This window comes from Salminus brasiliensis, chromosome 16, assembly GCF_030463535.1.
Source record: "Salminus brasiliensis chromosome 16, fSalBra1.hap2, whole genome shotgun sequence".
NCBI lineage: Eukaryota > Metazoa > Chordata > Actinopteri > Characiformes > Bryconidae > Salminus > Salminus brasiliensis.
The window spans coordinates 7,364,052-7,382,575 of NC_132893.1; the positions used below are offsets into that span (position 1 = coordinate 7,364,052).

General features: G+C 40.8%; 3 protein-coding genes across 4 annotated transcripts; 2 read left to right on the forward strand and 1 right to left on the reverse strand.

Moving 5' to 3' along the window:
• The first annotated feature begins 537 nt into the window (after positions 1 to 537).
• On the forward strand, positions 538 to 2,121 carry ccl27b (chemokine (C-C motif) ligand 27b). Its single transcript, XM_072658409.1, has 2 exons — positions 538 to 742; positions 2,003 to 2,121. Exons 1-2 carry the CDS (start codon positions 688 to 690, stop codon positions 2,119 to 2,121), a joined length of 174 nt encoding a protein of 57 aa, XP_072514510.1. The 5' UTR covers positions 538 to 687.
• Positions 2,122 to 5,212: 3,091 nt separating this feature from the next.
• On the reverse strand, positions 5,213 to 11,772 carry pdxp (pyridoxal (pyridoxine, vitamin B6) phosphatase). The gene is made up of 2 exons (XM_072658406.1): positions 11,074 to 11,772; positions 5,213 to 9,234 (listed from the first exon to the last, which is right to left on the reverse strand). Exons 1-2 carry the CDS (start codon positions 11,672 to 11,674, stop codon positions 8,906 to 8,908), a joined length of 930 nt encoding a protein of 309 aa, XP_072514507.1. The 5' UTR covers positions 11,675 to 11,772; the 3' UTR covers positions 5,213 to 8,905.
• A 1,380-nt stretch (positions 11,773 to 13,152) lies between these two features.
• setd9 (SET domain containing 9) lies at positions 13,153 to 18,481 on the forward strand. Of its 2 annotated transcripts, none has more exons than XM_072658408.1 (6): positions 13,153 to 13,322; positions 14,368 to 14,702; positions 15,032 to 15,155; positions 16,366 to 16,481; positions 16,587 to 16,692; positions 17,011 to 18,481. In XM_072658408.1, the coding sequence occupies exons 1-6, from the start codon at positions 13,225 to 13,227 to the stop codon at positions 17,096 to 17,098; spliced, it is 867 nt and encodes a 288-aa protein (XP_072514509.1). In that variant the 5' UTR covers positions 13,153 to 13,224; the 3' UTR covers positions 17,099 to 18,481. The 2 variants fall into 2 exon arrangements, with proteins under 2 accessions (XP_072514509.1, XP_072514508.1); XM_072658407.1 differs by having other exon boundaries at positions 16,587 to 16,726; positions 17,011 to 17,083.
• The last annotated feature ends 43 nt before the right edge of the window (positions 18,482 to 18,524 follow it).

The window sequence follows — 18,524 nt, forward strand, 5'->3', positions numbered from 1 at the left end:
CAGTTGCTTGCCCATCAGAAAGAGTAACTGCATTGGGATTTGCTTCAGAATGGCTTACAAGTGTTGGCCTCTGTTCTTTCTGGAAGGCTTTGCACTAGATGTTGGAACATTCGTAGTGAGTATGGAATATACGACGAATGTATGGAGCTCCATCAGTTCCTCTTCTTCACCATACAGTGCTAGGGGCTTTATACCTGTCTAGCTGACCCTGGGAATTGGGCTTGGTGATCTTAAGGTCATATACGGCTGCTCCAGAGGACCCTGATCACCCTATTGACTAGAAGCAGGTTTTTTTCTTGAGGATGCTGAACTTACTGACATACTGACATACGGACATACTGTGTACAGCTTACCATGACCCTCCACAGTAATAGGGCTTGGTTTTTAAGATGAGGTTGACCTTCAACTGCAGTCACTTTCGCCTATTAAAATAACGCATCATAGTCATTTCTGAATAAGTGAAGATTAATCTCTACACTGGATGAAAAGGAGAGAAAGAAGAACAGAGGAAGAAATGATCTGTGAACAAACGTTTTGAATCCTTGGCACACCTGCTGAATATGCTTGAGTTGAGAGGTGTGGCTTTTTCTCTCGGAGCATAAAAAGAGCGTGGAAACACTGAACGGCCAAAGATCCTTCAACAGCGTCTACCAGGAGTCTGAATCAGAGCCTGCTCACATAGCCGAGATGGATCTGCGAGTGCTTCTGCTGGTCCTGTGCATTGCCTTCACCTCGGTCCAAGGTAATAAAGGCCTACAGATGATACAATTCTGATTTGTCTCTGTGTTGTAATGTAAACTGTGCTGCTGAATTTTGTTACTGGTTTGGACTGAATATTTTCAGAATATTGGGATAAAAATGTATTTATAAATGATATTTATTATAAGGAAATTTTATTTTTTCTCCAACTTTTTTTTTTTTCTCAGTCCAGAAGAAAATAGAAAGTCTTTTAAGACAGTAATAATATACAGTCTTATGCAAAAGCCTGGGTGCCCCTGGTCAAATTACGTGTTTACTTAATTTAACATGTAGCCTAATTACTGTTTACTGCTTAGTTTAATATATACTTCATTCATTCAGTCATTCCTGTTTATTTACTAAATTGAACATAGCCTAATTACTGTTTATTTACATAACATATGGCCTAATTTAGTATATGTGTAATTACTAAGTTGAACATTTTACATTGATTTACTTCATTTTACATATATCCTATTTAAAAAATGTTGCCTAATTTTGTATATATGTAATTACTAATTACTAACATATGCTTATGTACTGTTGATTGTTGTAATAATTGTTTGTTTGCTTAATGTATTATTTAATAACTTAATTGTTCTTTGTTTACTTAATTGAAAATATACTTAATTACTGTTTATTTATTTAGCATATAGCCTAATTACAGTTTATTTATGTAGTTTAACATGTAGCCTAATTTTTTTTTTTACTTAATTGAACATATAATAACTGCTTATTTGCTAATTGTTACATATAGGCTAATTACTGTTGGTTAACTTAATTTACAATACAGCTTTAACAGTTTATTTATTTAATTTAACATTCAGCAAAAAAGTCAGTATTGTGTTTTATGTCCTGCAGTGTGATACATTCAGAACCTAAATAGGAACTGTGTCTAAACTGTGCTGGAAAATGCTGTGTTTATGTTTAGATCAAGCTTATCAGAGGAAGAACAATTTGACTAGGGGTACCCAAACGTTTGTATCAGTTTTTTTGTCAATTATTAATTATTAATAGGTTAGTAGTAGAGATGTCCTGGTATGGGATACTGTCTAAATTGAAACATCAATTAATAATAATTTAATCATTTTTAAAGAAATCTGATCTGCCCATACCAAAGTGATTATGATGTAATTGTGGCATCATTCTTATTTAATGAAAACACACAAGTAATTCAAGTAGTAGGTAGTAATTACTTACTTGCTTGTGTTACTGTGAGTTTGTGATCTCATAAGTCTCATAAGTGACCCGGCTCCAATTTCAGGTGCCGTTCCAAAATGCTGCGTTCAGACCTCCCGCGTCCCTCTTACCATCCTGCAGGAGGTGGAGAAGTTTGATGTCCAAAGTCGGCATGGGGCCTGCGACATCGACGCCCTGGTGTGAGTTTTAATGTTGTGGTTGTTACAGTTTGACTGTCTGAGTTGAGCACAGCATGTGCCAAATGGTTGGGTTTTTTGTCATTTTTTTTCAATGGGGAAAGGTAATTACAGCCTCTGTATCCATTAAAAAAACATAAACACTGTTGTTAGCAAATCCTAATTCACAGCTAATCTGTCTTTCATTACATTCAAAAAATAATCAGTGGTACCTATGCAAAAATTTTAATTTCTTAGGCATCGCAAAAGCTCAGATTTTGTCAATGTTTTAAATTATGATTAGGAAATGAGGCCAGAGGCATGTCACCAGTTGTAATTAGTGACTGTCAGAAGAATAAAAAATTCTCTGGTTCTTCAAACCAACACTTCAAATCAAATATTAAAACCTCTTAACAACTGTCCAAAGATCTGAAAACACCAGAAATCGAGGATAACAAGACAGGGAAATGCTATAAGAGGCGAAGCATTTTCAAGCAGTAGTTTCTGCCATGTGGAACGTTACTAAGGACTGGCAGTTCAGGGGAACTGTGGAGCTCAAGATGGGATCTGGAAGACCTAGAAAGCTCTTGGAGTGAACTGCTTGTATGGTGGTAAAATAAGGCAAATCAACCCTCCCTTATGGCCGCAGAGTCAAGAAGATTAGCTTAGTCAAGAAGGTTTGCTTGCACAAACACTGACCTTCATTGTCACGAATAAAAATGTAGCTACAACTTCACCACAGAACATTTGAAGTGCGCTACAGAACATCTAGAGAAACCAGATAGGTTTTGGAAATAAGTGCTGTGGGCCGGTGAAGTCCAAATACAACTTGTTGGCCACAATCAGCATTTTCAAAAAAGCATTTTCATAGAGTAATTTTTGTTGCAACGTCCTGACTCTGTGAGGCACGCACATGTTTGTACTGGCCATAATGATAATTTAATCATTTAATGTTATAAAAGACAGAATAACCATTCAACATAATGTGAAACTAGCATTGATTTTACAGAATTCAATTAAAAAAATGTTCAATTCAAAACAGAGTTCAATTCAGACTTTTACTTAAACTGTATGGAATGTATGAGGGTGACCCTCATACAGTGTAGCTGAGGCAATACATAAAGTATAGACTGGAAATGAAAACAGGAAATTTGAAAAGTACAACAAGACATAAAACAAAGGATAGATTCTAATAAGTAAATATGAGAGTAGAATTGTAATTTAAGCAAACGATAAGAAAAATAGGAACAGAAACATAGGTGATGGATAAATAACTAAAACAGACAATCATATATAAAGTTGTGTGTATATATATATATATATATGGATGGATGGATGGATGTATGTGTGGCAGGCTGGGTGGAGGTGGTTAAATACTAAGAGTTTAAAATGATTGAGTGACTCTTAACAAGCAGAGTTTTGGAGTTTCTTGCAGTAAATTCCAGTTGCATTGTGTAGCTGAAAGCAGATTTTCCCACATCAGTAAAAGCTCTGATGATGTGATGGATGAAATTAAACAGGTCTTGGGAGGGAACACGCACTTTTGGACCCAACTGTACATTGTAAGTGTACATTATTCTAAATTACCTCTTCGATTGCAGGTTGCATTATATGGGAAAGAAGTTCTGCGCCAAGCTGAGAGCCAAGAAAGTTTTGAATGCCATACACCAAATCAAGCTGGGGAGCCAAAATATGGTTTAAGTGAGGAGATGTACGGTGATGTACCGAGGAGATTGTTCTCTTCCTGTCTTTCCTTTGTTCTTCCAATCAGAAGCTCAGCATTCTGCATCAACACCTGTCCATTCTGTTTCACTGCATGTCCTCTCACAAGCAAGCTTCATTATTAATGCAGCATTCACTTTCTGATCCTCCGCAATATTAAATATGACCAGATTTCCTTTTTAAACAGCATGAGACATTTTATTACCATTTCTGTGAAAATTCTGCTGAACTATGAACAATTGTTTTGACGTCCATTTTCGGTGCTTGAGGGATTTTGTTAAAATGTTCCCATTGTTTACATGTATGATTATGCAAATGATTTATATTAAAAAAGATTAAACGTTTCTGTCTTAACACATGTTCTGCTCGTTGTTGTTGTTTTTCTTCTACATTAATATTGGATCTAACAAGCAATTTGCGAACTGTGGACCATGCTTGCTTGGCTGAGGCAAGGAGGGAGAACTCAAGAAATTTGGGCTGGAGTTTGACACAATGTAAAGAATAACGGTCAGATTCTATATTTAAAAAACAGCACAAATGTAGATACAAGGTTGCGGCGGAACATTAATGACGTGTAAAATCGTATATGGTATAATCTACAATATAATTTGTCCACATTAGGAGCTGAAAAGCAGTCATGTTATTAATACTTCACAGGGCCCACTGTTCTTTTTGTACTTAAGAGCGCCCTCTTGTGTCTGAAAATTTGAATGGATACAGGCAGTGCTCTCTCTATGACAGGTTTGACAGGTTATGACCGGTTTCTTTGCCAGTCTCTAAGGTAAGAAATTTGGATGGGCAAGACTGCTGATTGTGTGTTGGAATAAAGCCTGCACCTTTGTGGAGAAGATCGGAAAGCCCTGATTTAGAGCTTCTTCACATCATTTTTGCTTTGATTATTGAAAGAATTTCTTGAACAGAGCTTAATCTGACACAGGAACCTTTCCAACTGCAGTGATCAGCCTTCAACTGACACGAGGGGATCCCACACTCTAAGGGTTGGTTTCTCTCTAGACAGGGATCTAGTCCTGGACTATTTAGAATGGAGATTCTTAATTAAAAGGAAAATGCAGTCCAAGAATAAGTTTAATCTCTGTCTGGAAAACCTGATCATAACCCTACCATATTATACATATATGATATATATTATGCTTTTTGAGACCTCTGCAAAATCAGTGTAATCGTTAAATCATCTAAATAATAATATTTAATAAATTCAATAGATTTCCCTCTGGTGGATTATCTGTGCAGTGCATGCAGCAGAACTCTATATACAGACTAAAGTCAATTTCCAGATTTATGAAATGATATACAAGTCAAATATTCAAGGTAATAAATATCCCAGTTTTAAATCATTAGAATTGGAGACTTTCCATGAAGCGACAGGATACAAGCACTTAAGTTCCAAGGCAAGTTTTAATTAAAAAGGCAAATTTACACCACTTACATTAATACTAAACGCCAAACCAGTTCACAGTATGTTTACAGTATTCACACAGAGATGTCTTGCATTCCCTTCATTAAATACTTCATTAAAAAAAAAAAAAAAAGTCCCTCAGGTACAGAATGCAGTGTCTAGCTAAAGACGATGAACAATGACTGACTGAAAAGTCACTCAAGCTCCAGGTCGTCCACAAGTAAGCCACACTTGTCCAGTAAGTACGGGCAGCGCTAAGTGTAATTAAAAGTACCAGTATCTCAAGCCTTGCTCCCCTAAACAATTAATCACATCATCATTGGTGCAAAAATCAGTCAAACATTCAGTGGTTTCATGACGCAGGGGTTCAGAAATCTCTCACACACACGCAGGTTGGCACATCTCTGTTTTTCAGGACTGCCCTGCTTCTTGGCGAGGGCCGATAAAGGAGAGGGACTAATTCGTTTTTGGCACCGAATTCAGTTCATCACTCCAACGTTGTTACGAGAATGGTCTGACAGCTCTAACTGCTGTAAATCAAAAGCGACAGTTTTCTGTTGAAGGCCACTTTTGTGAGGAAAGGTCACTAATTCCACTTAATTCTGACAGGAATGCTGAATAATAAAACTCCAGGCTTATTCAAAAATATGAATAAAAAGATGAAAAGAAGATGCAGCACCGAACACCACACACAGTCAGAAACACTAACCTAGCTACAGATTGTCCAGAACCTCAGCATGATGATTAAAAGCTTAAGAGGTAAAGCTAACATCAAGCTCATTCTGCGGGGGTCTGGTGTGAAATGCTCTGTTCTAGAGAAACCTGCAGTCAGAAATGTTCACAGTGATGGTGAATGAAACCAGACCAGACGTCTCCAACAGCTACATCACTCAAACTTATTTCATGAAATGGGTTCAGATGGGCTTCTCGCTGCCCAAGACTTAATTTACGAAAGTTTTGAGTAGCTATTAACCTAAACCTAGGGTCATGGTAATTAGGGGTGTAAAAAATATGATACACTTAAATATCGTGATATTATGTTTTGCAATATTATCGATCCTCAGAATCGGTGGCAGAGGTTCATTTTTATTGTTGTTGTTTTTTTTAAATACTGTCGCCCTGCTTACAGTATCTCAACATCACAATATATCGAGTCATAGCTTCCGTATCGTAGTATCGTATCGCCAGGTTCTAACCAATACACAGCTCTAAGAGTGGTACATGCAGGACGTAACAAAGAAAAGTAGTTCTTTTAGAGTAAAACTTTAGATTTACTGTGGTAGGGGCAGTGGTGGCTCAGCGGTTAGAGCACCGGGCTATCGATAATAGGGTTGTGGGTTCGATTCCCGGGCTTGGCAAGCTGCCACTGTTGGGCCTTTTACCCTCTCTGCTCCCCGGCCGCTGGAGTTGGCTGCCCACTGCTCTACTCACTGCCCCTAGTGCACTAGTGTGTGTGTTCACTACCACAGATGGGTTAAATGCATGCAAATACGTGCACCTTTATTTAAAATAAATTGGCTAGATATGTGTTGTAGACCTGGTTTCGATCACCGCCACTGTAAAGTAAGCTGACTCTGCACACTGAACCGTTTCACATGAAGTCACAAACGGGAAATCGGCTGTAGAGCAGAGTGCATCATTTCAGTCCGGGCTTTGTGGCCTATGCAGCCTTTAAAGGCTACACCTCTGTATTCAGCATCCTTTGAAGGATATAGCCCCTGATTTGGGACACAGCTATAGCGGGAAACTGAATGTTTATTTTGTGGATAGAGATATATTTGAATACTCAAATGGTCATGTAAGGTAATGCCTGAATGAAACCCCTAAAGCTCTCCCCTAACTTACATATGCAAAGAAATTCAATAAAATGCAGCAACCCATTAAATGCATCACCAGATCAGTTTAAAATAGGGCTGGAAAGTTAACTGAAAATGACTAAATTCATATTTCACAATTTTCACTGACATTCGAAACTGTTAATTGACTTAATATTTCAAAGAAATTTCTTTTAATACTGTTTTTGGGGCTATTTTTTGTTAGCACCTTCCCCACTGTGTGTTCATGTACTGTTCCCTTAAAAGCATACTACCGCTCGTGTGGTCATGTGACTCGTCCTGTCCAGTCTGCAACACGGAGAACACAAACACAGAGCCAACTGAGCAACTCCAGCAGCTTTTACCAAATGGAAATGTCGGTCAGTTATTTAAATAATCGTTCTCTAATCATGTTCACTTAATCGCGATATTGATTTGAGGCCATATCGCCCAGCACTAGTTTGAAATATCAACCAAAATGTTAGCATCTGTCCAATGCAAATACTTTTTTTGCAAATTATGATATAATTATTAAATGTGTGCAGAAGAAAAGAAATGATTTTAGCTAACAGTTGTGCACTTCCTGGGGAGATGCCAAAGTCTCATTCTGCACTGCAATACATTCTCTGGTAAAATTACAGTATCAGTAGTTTTACTACACAGCTAAATTAAAGCGTTTTTTAAAAGAGCGTCTACTGTGTGCGGAAATCCAGCATGATGTACACAATGCTCTTTTAGGACTGCATGGCATGCCATTTCTATCACCCCAAAAAGCTTGGTCAGTAACAGGAAAATAGGTTTGTCAAGTTTCATTAAAAAAATTACAGCCAAGATGACTAATATTCTTCATTCTATTAATTTTAAAGGAAAAGTTTGGGGAGAAAAAAATGATTTATCATTTGTCCCAGATGCAGCCAAAGAGCCAAGACATGTTTGATATCTGACGTTTGCTTCTTTGGTTTACAATAGAAGGCGCTCTGGTAATTTTGGGGGTAAATAGTGGACTAATGCTGCGTTCACTTGCAATCAGAATTATGGTAAATATGAGATCCTGAGCTGGAAGCTGGACAAAAACACCCCCTCCTCAAGTTTCTTCATTTCTAGTGGGAGACTATTTGTGCACATTATTTTAATCTGTAATCCATGATTATTTAACCTGCTATAAAGCAATGCTATTTATCGTACCATCCACAGCAAGCTGACTTCTCCGCTAATGCAGTGTGAGGTATTAATGTTACATTAGCCACCATTTTCCATTAACAAAGCAGTTAAACTTGACCCGCTCGTAATTCTGACTTCAGAGGTGGGAAGTAAGATCTTCCAAATAGCATGTGAACGCAGCAATAGACTGCTAAATGAAGTCGTACTATAAAGTCTAAATATTATATTACATATTAAAGTCTAAATGAAGTCATATTGGGTTCTACAGGTCATATATGAAGGTCTGGAATATAGTCTAACTCTCCCGTTGTGAACTAAAGACTTCAAATATCAAACATTTCTTGGCTGATCGACTGAATCTCGGGTGTCTGATAGATCATGTTTATTTTTTTTTCCACCAAACTCTTTTCTTTAAGACTTTCAAGCTTTCCGATGTGGTGCAGTATACGTCCAAGGCCTTGTAGTACGATTTACATGATACATCAATGTCTTCAAAAGCATCGATGATGGACTGGAAATTCATAGGTTAATATTAACTGAACTATGCTGACACATAGCTATAATTGTACACCACGAGCAACAGTATTGGGATTAAGACTGGACATAACAATAATGACTGCTTGTTTGTGTGCCAGGCTGAGGTCTCTCTTGCACTCTAGGGCTTCATTACAGTATGAACAGAACGCTTCGGACCGTTCTTACTCCTCCTCCAAAGCCTCCAAGAAATCAGCGATGCTCTCCACCACGTAATCGGGCACAAAGTCCTTCTTCTCCGACGACTCGCTGTCTTTATACTCCTGCGCCTGCTCCAGGGTGGACACTCCCGTCAGGGTGAGCACAGTGGAAAGGCCGCAGTTGGCCCCAAAGAGAATGTCAGTCTCCAAGCGGTCGCCCACCATCAAGGACTGAGCCGGGTCCAGGTCGAACTGACTCGCAATGCACTCGAACATGAAGCGGCTGGGCTTGCCGATAACAGTGGCCTTCCTGCTGCTGGCCGTCTCCAAAGCTGCCGTGAGACTTCCAGAACCTGCAGACAGACACCCAAGCAGAGAGTCAGCCGTCACAGCCTGTCTGCTCTCACCTGCGTAAGCCGAGCGCTGACATTTAACGAAGCGGCCGCCCTTTGTGGCCGCCACATGTTCCTGAAAGACTCGGACAATAGAGAGCCGTTTTGCCCGCGTCCGCCACTACGGACCACTCAGCAATTCAAATGAGACTGAATGGCCTCTACTGTAGATTATGCCAGTTCATGTACTGCTGTGTGGGGCATGAATATAACACAAAGCAGGACATGTTGAACAGAACAGAACAAACACACTGAACACTGTAATACTGGGGAAATAAGCTCAACGGTGAGGGCAGATAATCAGCTGTTCAGTACCTACTCTAACTCTTACCCCACTGAAACAGGTCCACTGATCTATAGACATAGTAAGGTACTCTGTTAAACATGTATAGGCATTAAAATGAATAAATACATAGAAAGGGAGTGAGGAACACGGTCCCCTGGGGCTCCCCCTTTAGTCAGGGAGTGTAATTCACTTTTACTTCACTGCAGTAAATACAAATAATGCTTTCTGCACCCCCTTCTGGAGCTGTACATGTGCATAAACTGGCGAGATGAGACACTGAACTGTCACTGTGTGAAACGAAGGAAGCAAGTGGACTGAGGTGGTCGAGTGGGATTACAGGATTTTACACGAATTGGGTTACGATGCAGTATGCGGTTCTGGCAGGAGGTCCAGTGAAGCTCCACCAAAGTTCCATAGTGCAGGGGCAGTTTTCCAGCCTAGAGTGGAAGTGGCAAAGACACCATTCTCCCTATTGCAGTCAGTGGAGAGTCAACAGGATTATAAAGCTGCTATTTTAACTAGGGATCGAGCCTATCGTATCGAACCCAATATGAATATCGTGTATCGTTACACCCATCACCCGGTAAAGCCTAAACAACCTAATAATAACTGGTGTGTGCAGTGCATGGCTAATCCACCAGGCAGCAGGAAACATGTCTGATTTTATTTTCTTATTTATTAATAGTGGATCAGGTCCGGGGCAGGTACAGCCATTTTTAATGGTATTGGGGATCTGCTTTTCAAGTTCCAATCCAGTCCCGATCTTTAGTTTTTTTTGTTGTAGCAGTGAGCCTAATACATTAGTTATTACATCAGTTGTTGACAAACAGCAACAGCTATCAGTTAAGAGTGTCGCTTTTTCACCCAATTTGGCTCTGCCAATTAATCCACCCAGTAGCACTAGCAATAAATAGGATTTATCACACGTCCCCTTCGATACAAGTGAATTCAGCCACGCCTGTGCCAGCCAACATCGCTTAAAGGTGATGAGGGAAGAGAGCTCATCCAGTTGTGCTCTCCCAGACTCCGGCCGCTGATGGCCGGAGCAGCATGGCCCAGGAATCGGATTCGCAACCCATTCTGCCACATTGGCAGAAGGCGCAACTGTTCACTATAAGTACAGGGATATTACTAGTGTTTATCAGTGCCAGACAACAGCCCATCTTACCCAAGTTGTGGGGTTCTTATTATATGTAGAAACACAAAGACTGATATCAGCCAATAGTCAGCATTAAGGCATTAGGATCAAAGCAGGGGCCAAAAAAAACATAATGCATATAATTGATTATATAAATAATAATAATAATAATAATTATTATTATTATTACAGGCACTTTTCTCTCCACCCACCTTGTTACACTTACACTTACTTTGAGTACATGTATAGTTATATAATTAATTGATCATATTAATAAATAAATCATATTTAATAATGATTTTATTTCTATTATTTAAGGTAATATGGTACACTTGGCTTTAAAGGGTTAGAAAGGAGCAGGACACCGTTTACCCACCCGGGGTAATTCGTCCCCCTCGTAGGGGATGCCACGGGTCTGGGTCGGTGGCCAAGAACAGGCACTCAGAGTCCCTCAGGTAGCAGCAGGCCTTGGCCAACTTCATGAAGTTGAATTTCTCGTCGTAGCCCACCAGCACGGCGCGCACGTCCGGGTCCAGCGGGCAATCGTAGATGCTGGCGTCCGGCCCGTCGGCGCCGTCCTCAGCCACCACCTCCACGCCGGCGTCCCGCAGCTCCTGCAGCACGCCGTGGCCGCCGATAGCGAACACTTTGCCGCGGAGCTGCGCCACGTCGCGCAGGTAGGCCGCGGAGCAGTACGCCGAGCTGAAGATCTCTTCCTCGGCCACGTCAGAGAAGCCGAGCCGCGAGAACTTGTGCGCGTAATTGCCTCGCGGCCGCGTGCAGTTGTTGGTGACGAAGAACACGCGCTTGCCGCGCTGCTTCAGCAGCCGCACCGCCTCCGGAGCGCCCGCCACCGCCGCCTCGCCGTTCCAGATCACGCCGTCACAGTCGAACAGCACGTCGCGCTTGGAGGCGAGCAGCTCCCGGAGCTCAGGGCCCTGCACTCTGCGGCAGCCCCCGCCGCCGCCACCGGCCATCCTGATCGACGCGAGAGGCAGCGAGCTCGCGCGCGGGCCTATGATGGCGGTTACTGAGATGTTGAAGGGAAAAAACGGTCCGGTTAATTCATTCACATCAGCCCACAACACAGAAACCCGCGTCCCGATCCTCACACAGCACTGACACCCGTCCGCCCCTCCATCTCCTGCGGACCACCGCTGGGGGCGGGAACCGAGGACAGATCCTGCGCACCCTATTGGTGAGGAGGACATGGACGCGCCCGCCTGTTGTCACCGTGACCAATCACAGAGCGGCTCAGCGGCCCCTAACGCTCATCGATTTTGGGGGTTTTGTAACCCGAGTGTCACTAATAGCAAAGCAGTGAGAAATGAACGTTGCCCTGTCTGACCGTGTTACCGTGTTTGGTCAAGAGTTTTAGTCAAGGTTACAGTGAGCAAATACCCCGACAGCAGATTTCAGGATGTACACGTGTCGTGAATATGATCATTTATAGATGTTATGTATATTATATCGGTTATATAATGGTATATACCGTCCTGCAGTCAAACAGCTCTGAGGAATGGACTCCAGAAGGCCTGTGGTATTTGGTTAGTCTTGTAAGTTGTGAGGTCTCCATTAGGGAGTCTTGGGCACACATGATCCTGGGCCCCGGTTTACAGGTTGTCCTTCGTTGGGGCACTTTTGGTAGGTATTGACCATTGACCAGCATACTACCCTGGATCTCCTCACACGACCTACCTCATGTTCTGTAGATGAAATGCAAATGGTATTTTTTCATATTTTATAAGGTATAAAATAATATAAGAATAAAAAATATATAAGCATTATTCTACCAATGATACTATTTCTACAAATATTGCTACTAATAATAATTAAAAAAAGAAAAGTAGAAGAATCTTCATAATAATAATAATAATAATAATAATAATAATAATAGTACACTTTTTGTTTGTTTTGTGTTTTTTGGGGCAGAATATATACATATTACATACGTACATACATAAATATTATATATAAAAATATATATAAATATATACAAATAAATATTCACAATACAATTAAAATACACCTGGGCACATGAAGAAAAACAACTTCCGCTGCTGTGACTTTTACTAAACTCTGCTTTTTTAAAACATTTCAAGTAGAAAGCCTCATAGATGTGCAATGAACCGTGCATTGAAGGGAAATAAAAACACTAAAAGAAAAACATGGGACTTAATAAATAATATACATACAGCAGTGTAAGGCCAAACAGAAAAAGGAGCAAGCATTTAAAACAAAATGAATTTGGAAACATCTGGGGTTATTTTTATTTGTCACATTCAGATCTAAGATGTCTCAGTGAGGAGTAATACAGTTTAAATCAAGAAATGATGAAAACATGGGGCAGAGTCTCGAGTAATAATAAAGTGAATGGTGTGCTCTTAACTCTCCTAACCGGTAGGGGGCGACGGCGGGTAAACTTGAGAGCAGAACACCGCCTGTAAACCACAGACTGAAGACATGCCAGGGTTATTCATTTGTAGTTGATTTGGGATGTTTTTGTATTGGTATTATTTTTATTATTATGAAAAGAAATCTACTAAAACTCTTGGGGGAGAGATGGAAATCGTACAGACACAGATTCGTTCCCTGGATGGTTTTAAATCTACGGAGGAATGAAAGGTATTTTAGCTCTCTCCTGTTGAGACTGGACAGGAAGTCTTTACTGAACACAAAATAAAAACTAGCAGTCCAGAAACATTCAGTTAAGTCAGGCAAAGAGTGACTGGAGCAGAAGTGAAACAGATCAAAAGTAAATTGAGTAGAAATTTGTAAAAAAAAAAAAAAAAAAAAAAAAAAAAAAAAAACTGGTGATGGGTTCCCAATAGAGCTGTAATGGATCCTCACCCACTGTCTAACAGCTAATAACAGGAGCTTACATTAGAAAACACACAGAACTCTGAAAGGGGGTTTAGTCTTCTTGTGTTTGGAGCCCTGATACTAAACGTACCCCATTAAAGTGGGTCAGGTGCTGCTGCTGTAGTACACAACCCAGCAGGGAAAAGCAAAAGCACCAGGTTCACTGGTATTAAAACCACAGGTTTGTTTGTCATCCTGCTGCTTGTGGTGAGTCTCAAATAATTACAGCAGTATAACAATAAATAAACAGAACAAGAAGAGTCTGGGTATCTATACCATATCCAAATATATTATTTTAAAAGATTTATTTGGTGTAATTCCTGCTGAAAGAAAATCACTTTTGCTGGTAGCTGGTTTCAGATCAATCAGGTCAACCAGGTTAAAACATACCCTATACTGGCATACCAGCTGATTTAGCTGGTTGACCAGCTTAGCCATTTGACCAGTATAGTGTATGGTTATATTTGTGTTTGCTGGACCAGCCAGTCTCTCAGCGTGACCAACCTGACTATGCCTGTGTGACCAAACATGTTTAAAAATATTAAAGAAGAGTACATTCAATTTATTAATGACATCAATTAAAATCAAATCAACTTCTTATTAAAATGTTTCCCATCAAACACATTCAAATCTGGCAGTGCACTTGGCAGTACTCATAAAGCTTGGGTTCTTTGACTTTACCACAGTACCACACCACAGATACCACAGTACTGAGAAGTGTAGTAGTGTTGGATTAGTATTGGATGAATATTGTCCAGCACTATTGCTAACCATCTGTGTGTTATAATGGTCATTTGTCCCCTCCTAGAACTCTTCGCCAGGTTGCTGATCGTACCAAAGACAAACCTATTGAAGATGGAGAGGTTTTCCAGACCCTTATACGCCTTTTCACCGCACTGCTGAGGAGCGACTGGAGAAACCAGACCGAGCAGCTTCGCCTTCTCCCGGCCGCATCTCAGGAGAAATACCTCAGTACACAAAATAACCTGACCAGGACGACTAAGGCAGATCCCTGCGCCACAATGCTGCACACAGTGGGCTTCTGTATTGAGAGGAGAGCCAGTTCACTCCCGTCAGCAGGGACTGGAGTCTTTGTTACAGAAGGACAGGTGCCAAAAGGTGTAACTGTAGCGATGTATCCAGGTACTTCCCACCAGAATTCTGTGTGCTTTGGGCCACTTCTTGGTCGGGATAGTAAAGTCATCCCTGTAGGTGGTCAGCATTTGACATTATATGTATTGATGCACTGTCTGTCCAAAGACTGAAGAAATCACAAACACATCTTCTCAACATTCTCAAACACACCTTCGGTTAAGCTGTTTAGTCATGCTTTCAGCTTTTATTTTTTTGATGGTTTCAATGAGTCTGTCTTACAGAAGTTGCTTCATAGGTTTCTTCTGCATCCTTAAAATTGGATTGAACTGTTTTACCTGTGTCAGAAGGTTAACCCCTGAGTTTTTCTGTTTTCACAGGAACTGTCTACCAGGCAGATGAGCCTATTCTCATCCAGTCTATTAGAAACCCATTCGTGTTTCGATGCATTGATGGTGTTTTGATAGACGGCAATGATAAAGCACTCTCAAAGCTGGTGTTTCGGTGAGTATGACCACTCTTACTTTGATTGACATTGCAGTTGCAGTCGGAAGGCACTACTTGCAAAGGCAGGGGACCTCCATGAAGCTGCTGGAACTGTCGCTGTGTCGCTGCCTATAGTGAAGTGCCTGCTTCGCAAAATTGACAGCGTCAAACTCGACTGAAGGTTACAGCTAAACCTCATGGACAAAGAAAAAGGCATCTGGAGGATGTCAAGTTGTATGGTCAAATGAGAGAAAGTTATTTAGAGGAGTAAAGGTGCGGCTTTCAGGTTCAACTTCAAGAACACTGTACCAACTGTTAAGCATGGTGGTGGTAGCAGCACACTCTGAGGGTTGGATGGAAGAGTGAAAGGCAGACTACCTCAGAACTCTTCAGCACAAACTTAGACACAATTGGGTTTTCCAACAGGACAGTGAGCCCAAACACATCGAAGATGGTTATGGAATAGATAAAGCAGGCTAGCATTAGGCTCTTGGAATAGTAGACTGAGCTGAAAAGTTGGGACTGTGCCAGGAAGCCAACACAGGTAATTTAACTCTATTAATTCCACCTGGAAGGACGGTCAAATATCCAGCCAGAATTCTGCTAGAAGCTTGTAGATGGCTACCAAAAGCATCTGGTCGAGGCGCAACTTGCTAAGGGACATGTGACCAAACATTGTGTGAAAGGGTGTGTTTTTGACACTGTGTGTATAATTTTGACCCCCCCCCCCCCCCCCCCCCCCCCCACACACACACAACAACATCTGCACCAAAAACAGAACAGTCCAGAATCATTGAAAGCCAAACATTGCCATGGCATTAATGTCCATTGTGAGAGTATGTACAGTATGTACACTTCCAACCACAATGGTGTATGCGAATACTATGACTGCATTACTCGTTTCTACTGAATGAGAAATCACAGTATTAGTTTAGTATTATTAGTTGCGTTTAAATAGAAAACCAGTCTGTTAGCAATCAGCCATTCTGTCCTAATCATAAAATTGTGGCAACAGCAGATCATCTGGATTTTTACTGAATAATGTGCTCAAGAACAAGATGCATTTTTTGGGCTACATCCACTGTGTCCTCTCACAAGGTTGACACAGATACAGTATAGTATAGTATTAAATTTTTTAGGGTGTATTTTTTTCCTGCGGGCGCCACTGGCAACCAGCACCATGCAGAAATTCATAAATTGCATATATAGGTTTAATTTTGTCATACAGGTCGTGCAGTGGCCGGGAAAGATTTGGTCCATTCAGATTGAGTGACCACTCATGGCTAACTGCTCATCCAGAGAACCCTCTAGCTGTGGGACAGTATGTCAACAATTGCTCCAATGGTAAGTGACTTCATGAACACATACAGCGCTACTATGTTAACTTTTTCCCTCTGTTTGACAACAAGAACGCTCCTCTAGTTACCCTCTTCTGTCAATTATCCATAGAAAAGGCTGCTAATGTCTGCTATCAGGAATTTGACGTTCCAGATGAATTCCCCCTGGAGCTTCGTCAGTATCTTCCCAATGTTAATTACAGTCCAGACATGCAAAGGCAAGATATAAGATACACCTACATTTAGAGCTGGGTAATATGACAATATTTTATCATATTGTGATAAATTTTGTTATTGTGATACACAATATATATTTTTAAGCATATTGAGGATATTATTAGTGCTTAAAGAACACTGATCAACTGCACATTTCACTACCAATGGTGTAATTAGACTAGTTTAATTAGATGCAGAGCAACAGATGTTGAGAATAAATCATTGTATTCAGTCTACCCACATTTACCTGGTGTTCAGGACAGTACTGCTAAAGCCTGCCTGTATTATTCATCACTAAACATCTGCTTTCTGTCTTTTAGGCCGCTGCGTTGTGTTGTTCTTGTGTCACTAAGAGACATTGATAAGGGTGAAGAACTATTCTCCAACTACTATACCATTGTGCACTAGACTGATCGGGAGACAAATCAATGGTTATCTGAAAGTTTTCTCTCTCTCTCTTTGTCCCATTGGAAATCAGTGACTGTTCCAATAGATTAAAAAGCACTTTTTCCAATCAGTTATTTCTCCTATGGAGTAAAGTCTGCTGCCTACGTTCAGGAGTTATGGGTAAGACTGCTGTTTGATAAGGTCACTGTGGATATGTTTAAGTGTGTCTGCTTTCTGGGAAGCTTTATGATTACAGTTGCAATTGAAATGATTCAACCCCCCCAGTTTGCAAACTTTGCTAAGACACCTGTTTAAAATGAACACAACTAATAGAGTAAGTACTTTCTCCACATTCAACACAAAACGCAGATTTTAATGACAACCACAGTCTCACAATTATTCAACCTGAATAGAATCCCTCATAAGAGCACACCTTTGCAAATTAGGTGGCAAATCAAGGGCTTCATCAGTTGTATCAGGTGTGCTTTAGATGAAACACGTCAAATACCTGGACTGGCTAGGGGATTGCTGACTGCAACTTTCGATTGCATGTTAGAAATATGTCTCAAGTCAAGAAAGTTGTCCACAAAGTCCAAAGAAGACATTACTGTCTTTAGAAACAAGGAAATGGATACAAAAGGAAAGGCAAAGGCACTGAATGTTCCTAGAGGTCGAGGTGGAAGCATAGCTTACGAGTTCAGGTGGCCAAAAACCCTCTACTGGCCCAAAAGCACAAGAAAGGTCAGCTCCAATCTCCTCGCAGAAGTTTTGGGGTTCTGTTCTGAGGAGCAATTAGAGCAAAACTGGGTCTACCGGTCAGCGGTACGCCTGGAAGAGGGAACAAAGCATGTGCTGAAAAGAACATTCTGCCCATAGTGAAGCATGGCGGTGGCTCTGTGATGCTCTGGGTCTTTGCTTTGCGTCCTCTTGCATCAGAAACCTGCAGTGTGTGCAGGGCAAGATGGATTCAGTCAAGTATCAGGAAATCCCCGGAGAAAACGCCATGCCTTTTGTGAGGAAGCTGAACATTGAACAGTCGATCATTGAACCGTTATCCCGAACATACTTCCACTAAGTCCACCAGGGCTAAGGTTCAGACCTGGAGAAGATTCTGGAGTGGCCGTCACAGTCGCCTGACTTCAACTCTATAGAAAATCTTGGGGTTTGAAGGTGGCGGCTGCAGCAGCAAATCCAAGAGTATTAGTGAAGTGGAAGTCACTGCCCATGAGGAATATGCATGATGTTTGCAGCAGGTCAGAACAGCAGAAGGGTTCTCTTAGGTACTACAGATGCTTTTTATGATGTGTTTGAATAAATCTGAGACTGAAGTTGTCATTAAAAGCTGCATTTTGTGTTGAATTAGGAGAAATCACTTGTTCTATTAGTTGTGTTGGGATATTTAAATTGTTCTGGTCTGATTGGTTTATTGCAAACAGCTTAAAGTATG